This window comes from Sebastes umbrosus, chromosome 1 (genome assembly GCF_015220745.1).
Source record: "Sebastes umbrosus isolate fSebUmb1 chromosome 1, fSebUmb1.pri, whole genome shotgun sequence".
In the NCBI taxonomy this organism is placed as follows: Eukaryota; Metazoa; Chordata; class Actinopteri; order Perciformes; family Sebastidae; genus Sebastes; species Sebastes umbrosus.
The window spans coordinates 16,673,177-16,685,563 of record NC_051269.1 but is presented as its reverse complement, the minus strand read 5'-3'; the positions used below and the strand labels follow the sequence as shown (position 1 = coordinate 16,685,563).

Below are 12,387 nucleotides of genomic sequence, written 5' to 3'. Positions count from 1 at the left end.
TTCGGCATCATCCACAGCTCTGTTAGACCGATATGCAAACTGTGATGGGTCAATATTGGCAGATATGTTGTTATTTATGTATGCCTTAACCAGTTGCTCGAAACACTTCATTATCACAGATGTTAAGGCTACAGGTCTAAAATCATTCAGACAAGATGCAGGTGATTTCTTGGGCACAGGCACAATTATGGATTTCTTAAAACATGTAGGAACCACACAGACAGACAGTGACAGGTTAAAAATGTCTGTAAAAACAAAAGAAAGCTGACTGTAACAGGACTTGATGACCCGAGGTGTAATGCCACCCGGGCCGGCAGCTTTGCCTGCTTTTACAGATTTGAAAACTCTGCACACATCAGCCTCTGTCACCTGTTTTGTTGTCCTGCTGAGTGTGTGTGTATCCGCAGCAAGAATACGTCCCTGTGCTGGTAGCTCCACGACATGCTCAAAGCGGGCATAGAAAGTGTTCAGCTCGTCTGGGAATGAAGCGGTGGTGTTAGTGAGGCCACCTGGTTTGGTTTTATAGCCTGTTACGGCTTTCAGGCCCTGCCATAAGCGCCTCGAGTCCTCGTCATTACAATGTTGTTCAAGTTTGTCCCAGTGTTGTTTTTTGGGCTGACTTAATGGCCTTCCTAAGTTCGTACCTGGCTTCCTTATAATGCTCCTCATCCCCTATTTGAAGGCGGCGGACCTTTCTTTTAGTCTCAGGCGGACGTCGCTGTTAATCCATGGTTTCTGGTTTGGATAGGAGCGAATGGTACGAGTGGGAATACAGGTGTCCACGCAGAATTTAACATAGTCAGTAACTGTATCAGCGTACTCACTCAGGTTAGTGGGATCTCTGAAAACTGACCAGTCAGTTGATTGAAAACAACCCTGGAGTTTGAGCTCTTCCTCTGCTGACCAGCACTGGACTGACCTCAGGGTGGGTTTCTCCCTCTTTGCCTCCTGCTTGTAAACAGGTAGCAAGAGCACGGAAGAATGGTCTGATTTCCCAAAGTGAGGCCGTGTAGTCTGATAAATGGGTACTGTAGATAGACAGAGGAAAAAAGGTCTGTGTGTGTCTTTGTGTGTTTTCTAGCCTTTTTGATTGTCTGCTCCGCCCTGATCAGTTTCACCTGTCCCTCATTAGTCCTGGACTCCCCTCACCTCCTGCGCACCTGTTCTCACTTCCCCAGTTAGTCTGTCACTACTTATACCACCTCAGTTACTTTCTTTGTTGGTTTGTCTTTATTCGTTGTAGGAAGTTTTGTTTGCCTATTTGCCAGCTTACTGCTCTATTAAAATATCTTTGTTGAATCTGCCTGTCTCCGAGTCTGCATTTGGGTCCTTCCTGTCTGTTCGGCCCCCTGCACCGTAACATTAACCGCTGAAAGACCAAGGACTTCCTCAAAGGTTTCACAAGAGCGAGATAAATGATAAATGGCACAACACAGCACATTCAGGCTCAGACTCACATTCAGACACGCTGCACACCATTAACTATCAAACATCAGACAGATAGGTGGCACAATGGATTTGGGAGAAGTGATCTACATGTTGTTGGAGGTGCTCATCGCTGTCAGCTGCTGTCTCGGTAACATGTTGGTTATTTTGGCGCTGTGGACCAGTAAAAGCATTCAGCAGCCCACCTTCTGCCTCATTGTCTGTCTGGCTGTAGCTGACTTCATGGTCGGCTGCGTGGCCATACCGCTGGCAGTGATGGTGGACGGACGAGTGAAAACTTCATTCCACGGCTGTCTCTTCATCAGCTGCGTGCTCATCCTGTTGACCCTCGTCTCAGTTTTGTCTCTCGCCGCTATCGCAGTGGACCGCTTCCTCCGGGTGTTTATCCCTCTCAGGTAAGATTATTCATACTAACGCTTCTTGTTTCAAAGTGCAGAGGAAAGTAAAATAACACTACCAGGGTCAGGGATTCAGTATTATGTTGAAATACATGCAGTCATTCTACTGTGAGGTGTTTGATACTCAAACATTTTTATACTGCTTTGATTTAAAGGTGCTATTGATAACATTCAGCCACTTGATGTTTCATTCTCCCTCCCCTGTTCCATTGCATTTACTTTACAACAAGTCGTTGCCAGGCACTTACCATCAATCTCAGCCATTTAGCCGTTTATTTCCACACTAACTGACAATCCAGAGACACTACGTGATGCCAACGTCGCTTTACTATTTGCTCACAAGCCTTGTTAGAAGTGGGAACCAAACGTCAGATATAAACAAAACATTCATTTTGGACCACCAAACATTTTTAAATGATTAATTCACAATCATAACAATTTTTTTTTCAGGAAAAGACACTTTTATTCAGATCCTTTCTAAAAGCTCTGTGGGTGTATTATTTTGAAAATAATATTCGTCGACATAAAAATGTAATCAATATGACCTATAATCCTTTTGTTTCACTGTGGTCAGAACCCACAACAAATACATAAATAATTGTTGATGAAACCAATCATTACTGCATTTCTTTTCAGGTACAAAAGGACTGTAACACAGAGGCATTCTTGGATTGTGGTAGCAGCATGTTGGCTTGTTGCGATACCACTGAGTTTTGCTCCCATGCTTGGATGGTACAACCATGAAACCTTGTCCAATTCAGTCAACTCTACTATTACCTGCCAGTTTATAGCCGTGATCCCCATGTCATACCTGGTTTATTTCAACTTTTTCCTTTGCACCCTCGCACCTCTGTTGATGATGACCGTATTGTACGGCTACATTTTCTGCACCATCCGAGGAAACCTTCGAGAGAAACCGGGCAACGGGGCCCAAAAACAGTCTCAGAACTACCTGAAGAAAGAGAAACAGCTGGCGGGATCTCTGTCTCTGGTCTTGGCTCTGTTTGCCCTGTCCTGGATCCCTCTCCACATTATGAACTGCATTGCTTACTTTAGTGGGCCGAATAATGTACCAGACATAGCTTTCTATGTTGGCATCCTGCTTTCTCACGCTAACTCGGCTGTAAACCCAGTTGTGTACGCGTTCAAAATACCAAAGATCAAGACGGCGTACCTGAAGCTCTGGAGACAGCGTTTTGCATGTGGAGAAGAAAATCAAGGATCTTCAGACAAGCCAGACGACGGACAACAATCTCAGTAGTAACATGAATAGTGTGCCCAAAAGTGAGTGAAGGAAGACTTCCTTGTTTGCTCCTCTGTTCTTGTATGATTACAACGATTGATACAACTTTTTCTTTGACTCATCAGTACGCATTTTATTTCTCTGTCTCATGTTTTTATTTTAGAAAATTCAGTTGATGGTCCTATTTTCTTTGGTAGTTTATCAGTTTATTATATTATCAGATACACTGTATTTCATATAGGGTTGTGGTTAGTTGAGCCTGTTGTTTTTTCATTTTTAAAATCTCTATACAGCTTTATATAGTTTTATTTTATACTGTACATATATTTTGTGTTTTATATTTTGTCTGCTACGTGTACAGTTTCTACTGCTGTCTGTACTATCTCTGTATTGGATACACAAGATGATCATCAAAACAAGTGTACTACCTAAAATGTGTTCTATTAAAGAAGTAGTTTCAAGCCCACCAGGAAGTGAATTTCCGCTCCTAGACTTGTACAGGTTTTGTTATAGCCAGCAGTTAAATAAAAATCATTATAACAACTGATTTATTATCATTTCCCACTCTTAAACCACACTCCTCAATGTGCCAGTGAGAGATTTGAGAGATTTATTTACATATATCTTCATTTGAAAGGATAAAAATAAGCATTAATATACGAGGTCTGTGCAGAATAGTTAAAACAGAAAGATTTTTTTTCTGCATGGCTAAAATTAGGTATGTGAGAAGCATTTCCCTTCATTGCAAGACTGACTTTGCCGCAGAAAAATGACCACACCTCTGCACAGCTACCACAAATGTGGTACGCCTACAAACACGCACTGTACCATTGTCAGCAGCTATAGAACAATATCACAATCACACTTTACCTGAAGAAACACATGGCGTTCTAAAATGCTGTAATGCATTTCTTTATCACTTTTAGTACTTTAACTTTAGTAGAAAGTAGAAACTTTGCAATCAATTATAACCAAATTCCACCAGCTGTATGCATGTTAACATCAAATAGTAATACCTCACCAACCATTATAAATAAATGTGTCACATTTGGTGTTGTAACGCTAGATCTTCGGTCATGGTAGTTATTTAGTAACTAGTTATGATCATTTAGGAAATAGTCTTAAAAAGTGAATCTGAATGAAATCATCCTACAGGGACAGGCGTGCCCAGATGTGCCCGACATTGAAACCGCCCCCTCTGGGTGAGTACACCTGGTGAGTGGGCAGAGGAGTTTCAGAACCTCCCTACCAAACTTTGTCTATAAAAAATATCCTCAGTGGGAAGCAATACGGATTCTCAAAGGTTCCCATTTTGTCTCTGCATTACTTCAACAACATCTTCATAATCTTCACTCCTGTGGCTGCACCATCCTCTTCACCTAACGTCTCTATAGACTCAGCTGCTAGCCACAGATACATGCAAGTATAATGCTTACTCTCTGTTAACCGGGTGAATTCAAATTTACAACGGGTCTCTTTGTGAACTTGCTTCATAAGCTTCCAGCTGACAAACTTGAGTAGGTTTACTATATGAAGCAAATCTTTGCTGGGATGGTGGAGTCTCCTTCAGAAGTTTCTAATCCTTTTGTAAATGTTGCTTGTATATTATCATATTTAGATAGCACAATGTAGTCTGATAAATGGGTACTGTAGATAGACAGAGGGAAAAAGGTTCATGTTGATGAATAGATATTCTAAATCTGACAACGGGGGGAAATGAGAGCTACATATTTATTTAGCACCAAACAATTGCAAGGACTTCAGTGTTTGTGTGGACAAAACTATCAATGGTCTCAATAAACAGCGTGAATGGATTTAATCTGCATGCGTCATTACGCACAGTGAACCATGGCTACAGCACATGCTTCCAAAAATGAGCACAGTAACCTCTTTAGTTTATTATTGTCCCAGTTTATGAGTTTCATATCACAGCATGTGTGGTGTCCTCCTGGACGCAGCACACGCACATGCAGTCACATCCAATTACTTAAAAAATCGCTCTCTTGTCCCCTGAAAATTAAACAGCACACTAACGAGCAAAGCGCATTTCAGCGATAAATGTTCAAAGAATGAGTTGATTTTATTGTGATGAACTAAAAGGAGCAGATGCTTCTACAACAAGTCAAAATAAACGGACTCAGGCTGCATCCACACAGAAGAACGTGCCTGGTTTGATTACACCTGGACGTCCTGACGTCAGCTCCTAATAGTTCCATCGTTTCCATGGTGCACAACTAAAATGGATTTCTAGCATTTTATGAAATTTGGCCCGGTCGCCATCTTTTTTTTTGTATTTTTAAAGTAAAATGAGGAAGATTTGATGCCCTCAAACCAAAATAACAGTGTTTTCAAACCACTACACTGATTATTAACCCATTCCACAGCTCTCCCGGGATATTTAACACATTCTGTCCATCAAATAATCATTTTACACGGAGAAATCGTCCAATGAGTTGAATGTTTAAATGTTTTCACCAAATAATAATGAACAAATGTTTTTCCGACAGGCCTATTAACATGGCGTGAACTGTTCACCCTTAAACTCACAAAGTTACGCTTATTTCTACGCTGAGAAAACTTTTAAGGCTTTTAAGGGGGTGAATCAATAAATAAAATGATCAAATAAATGTAAAGTTGTCTTACCTGGCCCGTTGTTGTCCAGCTCACGGGCGACTCAAATCAGCAGATGCTCCTCCTTGATCAGTGGTCTGCTGAGGGCCATTTTCAGGCTCCTCGGTTTCCCACTATAGTTGCTTGATCCGGTAGTTTAGTTTTCCAACAGATGCATTTTCAGCAGATTCTCTCAGCGGTTTCAAACTCCAAGAGTTTTCTTCACAAAAGGTTTTCAACTCTTAAGTGCCAAAGTCCAAATGCAAAGAGATAATCAGAATGATTGTCGCGGTCCGCTTGGAAAGAACCAATCAGATGCCTCCCTGCCTCCCTGCTGGTACTCTACCCTTGGCGTGCACCAGCCTGAACTCAAAGCGCTTTGCTGCCGCAAGTTTACTGGAGAATGGAAGCGAAAACTAAGCCAAAAGTAGCACTGCCGCGGTTACTTGTCATGAGGTAGCGTTGTTGAGTTGAGGTTCTCTCTCCGCTCTGTGTCTGTGAAGTAGTTACGATGCGGCGGTGCTCGTGCATGTGTTTGGGGGGCGTTGCCTTGGAAGGAGCCCCGAGGCGAAGGGGTGGGTTTAGACGAAGCTCCTGAGGCGAAGCTACTTTCCAATTATGCCAGCTTTCCAACATCGTCGACCCTATCTTTGAGTTACAGCACTTCCGGAGTTAATTTTACCCAAACCACGATCTTCTCCTAAAGCCACTAAGTAGTTTTGTTGCCTAAACCTAACCAAGTCAATCTATTCCTAAACCTAACTAAGTTTTATTTTGAAAAGACTGGAGCAGAAATTTACACATGCGTGATGTGTTGCTGGACATGCGTAGGAAAACACACAAAAATACGTTGTTGAAAGAAAAAAAAGGGGGAAATTCATGTCTATCTCCACAAATCAAATTTTGCAACTATTTCACGAACTGCCGTGAGACTGTGTTGTGATAAAACACTCACATCAGGTCACTGTAGAGAATCTTTGAGCCTCCGTCAACTCTGTCAGTCACAATAGGCCTACTAACACAGGAAGTGGTAAAAACAAGACAACAAGGAAACTAACATTGATTCATCAGCAATACGTGGGTACATGTGTTGTTATAAGTGTTTTTAATAGAAGAGCTCTATTGAACACAGAAAGCCAAACTGGAAAATGAAATAGAGTATTTTCAGCATTATGGTGCTTTATTTTGGTGCACACCTGCCTCTTGTGTGTTTTCTTCTCAGATGTCTGTAGTAGTACAGAGTTGTGCAAACCATCATCTCTACTCTTATTGGATTGCATTTATACCAAAACACTGACGCTGTCACAACTCAGGAAAAGCAGGACGGGACCCAGACGCAGACAAAGCAGGCAGACCGGATCAGTTCAGTGGTTTAATGAAGGTTTCTCTGGGTTCTCCGGCTTCCTCCCACAGTCCAAAGACATGCAGGTTAGGTTAATTATTCACTCTAAATTGCCCGTAGGTGTGAATGTGAGTGTGAATGGTTGTCTGTCTATATGTGTCAGACCCGTGATAGGCTGGCGTCCTGTCCAGGGTGTACCCCGCTTTGGCCCAATGTCAGCTGGAATCGGTTCTAGGCCCCCGCGACGCCGAATAGGATGAGCAGTTACAGATAAGGGATGGATAACTTGACCATCTAGATGACCAGATGGGGTTAATTTTCACTGATTTACAGTATATACTGCTTGCATTGGAAACAAGACAGCAGAAATAGAATTTCGTACTAAAATGTGTACCAAAATTTGCAATTCACACCTTTTCTTCATAAACACAACATCAGCAGCACCAGTTTAGCTGCTTTCAGTGCAAGTGGTTCTGTTTGGTGTGTAGCGAAATACATTTTGCATCAAGGATGTGGCTTCCTCTGATTTGTGCAGACAGCTTGTTCTTTAGTGACTCACATAAACCACTGCAATGTTACATTTTTGTTGTCAGGTCTGTAGATAGATAGTTCTCTTGGGGTTTTTGTCTTCACTTCCTGTCTTTGTGTGTTTTCCAGCCTTTTTGATTGTCTGCTCCGCCCTGATCAGTTTCACCTGTCCCTCATTAGTCCTGGACTCACCTCACCTCCTGTGCACCTGTTCTCACTTCCCCAGTTAGTCCGTCACTACTAATACCACCTCAGTTCCTTTCTTTGTCGGTTTGTCTTTATTCGTTGCAAGAAGTTTTGTTTGCCTGTATCTGCAAGCTTTCTGCTGTTAAAATATCTTTGTTGAATCTGCCTGTCTCCGAGTCTGCATTTGGGTCCTTCCTGTCTGTTCGGCCCCTGCATTGTAACATTAACCGCTGAAAGACCAAGGACTTCCTCAAAGGTTTCACAAGAGCGAGATAAATGATAGATGGCAAAGCACAGCACATTCAGACTCAGACTCACATTCAGACACGCTGCACACCATTAACTATCAAACATCAGACAGATAGGTGGCACAATGGATTTGGGAGAAGTGATCTACACGTTGTTGGAGGTGCTCATTGCTGTCAGCTGCTGTCTCGGTAACATGTTGGTTATTTTGGCGCTGTGGACCAGTAAAAGCATTCAGCAGCCCACCTTCTGCCTCATTGTCTGTCTGGCTGTGGCTGATTTCATGGTCGGCTGCGTGGCCATACCGCTGGCTGTGGTGGTGGACGGACGAGTGAAGACTTCATTCCACGGCTGTCTCTTCATCAGCTGCGTGGTCATCCTGTTGACCCTCGTCTCAGTTTTGTTTCTCGCCGCTATTGCAGTGGACCGCTTCCTCCGGGTGTTTATCCCTTTCAGGTAAGATTATTCAGACTAACGCTTCCTGGTTCAGTGTGCAGAGGAAAGTAAAATAGCACTACCAGGGTCAGGGATTCAGTATTATGCTGAAATTTTGTATCACTGTGGTCAGAACACACAAATACATAAATAATTGTTGATGAAACCAATCATTACTGCATTTCTTTTCAGGTACAAAAGGACTGTAACACAGAGACATTCTTGGCTTGTGGTAGCAGCATGTTGGCTTGTTGCGATACCACTGAGTTTTGCTCCCATGCTTGGATGGTACAACCATGAAACCTTGTCCAATTCAGTCAACTCTACAATTACCTGCCAGTTTATAGCCGTGATCCCCATGTCATACCTGGTTTATTTCAACTTTTTCCTTTGCACCCTCGCACCTCTGTTGATGATGACCGTATTGTACGGCTACATTTTCTACACCATCCGAGGAAACCTTCGAGAGAAACCGGGCAACGGGGCCCAAAAACAGTCTCAGAACTACCTGAAGAAAGAGAAACAGCTGGCGGGATCTCTGTCTCTGGTCTTGGCTCTGTTTGCCCTGTCCTGGATCCCTCTCCACATTATGAACTGCATTGGTTACTTTAGTGGGCCGAATAATGTACCAGTCAAAGCTTTCTATGTTGGCATCCTGCTTTCTCACGCTAACTCGGCTGTAAACCCAGTTGTGTACGCGTTCAAAATACCAAAGATCAAGATGGCGTACCTGAAGCTCTGGAGACAGTGTTTTGCATGTGGAGAAGAAAATCAAGGATCTCAGACAAGCCAGACGACGGACAACAATCTCAGTAGTAACATGAATAGTGTGCCCAAAAGTGAGTGAAGGAAGACTTCCTTGTTTGCTCCTCTGTTCTTGTATGATTACAACGATTGATACAACTTTTTTTTTGACTCATCAGTACGCATTTTATTTCTCTGTCTCATGTTTTTATTTTAGAAAATTCAGTTGAAGTTTATTATATTATCAGATACACTGTATTTTATATAGGTTTGTGGTTAGTTGAGCCTGTTGTTTTTTCATTTTTAAAATCTCTGTAAAGCTTTATATAGTTTTATTTTATACTGTACATATATTTTGTGTTTTATATTTTGTCTGCTACGTGTACAGTTTCTACTGCTGTCTGTACTATCTCTGTATTGGATACACAAGATGATCATCAAAACAAGTGTACTACCTAAAATGTGTTCTATTAAAGAAGTATTTTCAAGCCTACCAGAAGGTGAATTTCCGCTCTTAGACTTGTACAGGTTTTGTTATAGCCAGCAGTTAAATAAAAATCATTATAACAACTGATTTATTATCATTTCCCACTCTTAAACCACACTCCTCAATGTGCCAGTGAGATATTTGAGAGATTTATTTACATATATCTTCATTTGAAAGGATAAAAATAAGCTTTGATATACGAGGTCTGTGCAGAATAGTTAAAACAGAAAGATTTTTTTTCTGCATGGCTAAAATTAGGTATGTGAGAAGCATTTCCCTTCATTACCAGACCGACTTTGTCGCAGAAAAATGACCACACCTCTGCACAGCTACCACAAATGTGGTATGCCTACAAACACGCACTGTACCATTGTCAGCAGCTATAGAACAATATCACAATCACACTTTACCTGAAGAAACACATGGCGTTCTAAAATGCTGTAATGCATTTCTTTATCACTTTTAGTACTTTAACTTTAGTAGAAAGTAGAAACTTTGCAATCAATTATAACCAAATTCCACCAGCTGTATGCATGTTAACATCAAATAGTAATACCTCACCAACCATTATAAATAAATGTGTCACATTTGGTGTTGTAACGCTAGATCTTCGGTCATGGTAGTTATTTAGTAACTAGTTATGATCATTTAGGAAATAGTCTTAAAAAGTGAATCTGAATGAAATCATCCTACAGGGACAGGCGTGCCCAGATGTGCCCAACATTGAAACCGCCCCCTCTGGGTGAGCACGCCTGGTGAGTGGGCAGAGGAGTTTCAGAACCTCCCTACCAAACTTTGTCTATAAAAAATATCCTCAGTGGGAAGCAATACGGATTCTCAAAGGTTCCCATTTTGTCTCTGCATTACTTCAACAACATCTTCATAATCTTCACTCCTGTGGCTGCACCATCCTCTTCACCTAACGTCTCTATAGACTCAGCTGCTAGCCACAGATACATGCAAGTATAATGCTTACTCTCTGCTAACCGGGTGAATTCAAATTTACCACGGGCATCTTTGTGAACTTGCTTTATAAGCTTCCAGCTGAAAAACTTTAGTAGGTTTACTATATGAAGCAAATCTTTGCTGGGATGGTGGAGTCTCCTTCAGAAGTTTCTAATCCTTTTGTAAATGTTGCCTATATTATCATATTTAGATAGCACAATGTAGTCTGATAAATGGGTACTGTAGATAGACAGAGGGAAAAAGGTTCATGTTGATGAATACAGTATATATTCTAAATCTGTACAGTATGTTGTCTGTATGTTTTTGCACACATTACAGCTCCATACATACAACATAAAGTAAAACATTTGATAAAGCTAAAAATGCTGTATGTACTATATTTACACTGTATCCCCAAAACATGCATCATTCTGTGACATTTTACATTTTTGCACACATTGATGATGTCACTGTCATCCCCTCTCTCTGCTCCTGGGTGTGACCCAGGTTGTTTGTGTGAACTGTCCTGACCAGGGTTCAACCCAGGTTGACTGGCTTGGTTTGAATTGACAAACGAAGGGTTGAACCAGGGTTCATCCCTGGTCATTGGTGTGAAAGGGGTATAACCCAGCCAACATTTGTATGTGGGGCCCATGTGGGTAGTAAATGGGCTGAAAAATGGGCCCTATATGGGATTGTCCATGGGTTCCATAATGGCCCCATGCCAATTACCCTTGTGGGTTTCATGCAGGAGTACACTGGGTGTTAATGGGCCCAATCTGGGCAACATAAACCAAAACCCATCTCGGCCCCATGTAGTTCCCACATAGAACTTAAGTTCTATGTGGGAATTACATGGGGACTACATGGGCTGAAATATGGGTTGTAAGTGGGTTTGTCCACAGTATCCATGTTGGCCCCATGCACTAATTTCCCAGTAGTGACCCAACAAGGACCCACACGGGTATGTAGGACCAACTTAGTTGACCCAAGTGGGCGCCATTTGTGTTGCCCATTCTGAGCCCATGCACTAATTTCCAATTGGTGACACACCTAGAACCCACTTGGGTAGCCAACATGACTTAGTTGATCCAAGCGGGCCCCAGATAAGATGCCCATTTTGTGCCAATACCCACTTGGTACCCAGGTACCCCCAGCAAAACCCATGTGGGGCCCACATAACAATGTTGGCTGGGAAGTCAACCACCACTTTTACTCCAGCTACTTCCAGTCACTACTTTCATTTGGTTTATTCCTCTAATAACATACTTCTCCTGCCATATTCATATTCAAACTTGCAAAATAGCCTCGTCCATAGGATCCGTCTGGATGCCATGGTAACAAATTAAGTTGTTATGTAGTCCAACAAGTTGATCATCTACTGTGTGTTTGCACTATAGCTGCCTCTCCTCTGTCAGTTACTTCTTCGCTGTACTTCGACCTAGTGATGTGTTGGTCGCGAACGAGCAGGTTCAAAGAGCCAGCTCTTTTAAGTGAACGATAAGAGCCGGCTCCTGTTCGAGAGCTGTTTTTTTTCTTTTTTTCTTTACTTAATTCAAGGTAAAATGATAGGACCATCTTTTCCGCGCGGTCTACAGGTACAGAGCAGGAGTGAGAGGAGGAGAGAAAGAGAGAGAGGAGTGTGATGCGAGAATAGCAGAAAAGATGAGTGACAGTCGGAAACGAAGCAGCATGTAAAATTATGGTATTCTGGAAATTACAAGGTTTAGTATAATTATATTATATAATTTAAGTGATATATGCTCACACATACTAA

The 12,387-nt window shown here is 41.9% G+C and overlaps 3 protein-coding genes across 3 annotated transcripts in view; all 3 read left to right on the top strand.

Moving 5' to 3' along the window:
• Window positions 1-514: 514 nt before the first annotated feature.
• Window positions 515-3,105, top strand: LOC119497258 (adenosine receptor A1-like). The gene is made up of 2 exons (XM_037785248.1): window positions 515-1,841; window positions 2,481-3,105. The coding sequence occupies exons 1-2, from the start codon at window positions 1,513-1,515 to the stop codon at window positions 3,103-3,105; spliced, it is 954 nt and encodes a 317-aa protein (XP_037641176.1). The 5' UTR covers window positions 515-1,512.
• A 4,759-nt stretch (window positions 3,106-7,864) lies between these two features.
• LOC119497251 (adenosine receptor A1-like) lies at window positions 7,865-9,294 on the top strand. The gene is made up of 2 exons (XM_037785233.1): window positions 7,865-8,455; window positions 8,627-9,294. Exons 1-2 carry the CDS (start codon window positions 8,127-8,129, stop codon window positions 9,279-9,281), a joined length of 984 nt encoding a protein of 327 aa, XP_037641161.1. The 5' UTR covers window positions 7,865-8,126; the 3' UTR covers window positions 9,282-9,294.
• A 1,178-nt stretch (window positions 9,295-10,472) lies between these two features.
• The window catches only part of nat8l2 (N-acetyltransferase 8-like 2), a 7,153-nt gene continuing 5,238 nt past the window's right edge, over window positions 10,473-12,387 (top strand). The window contains exon 1 of the mRNA XM_037785371.1: window positions 10,473-10,624. The gene's annotated coding sequence lies outside the window, so the exon portion shown is untranslated. The remainder of the gene's footprint in view (window positions 10,625-12,387) is intronic.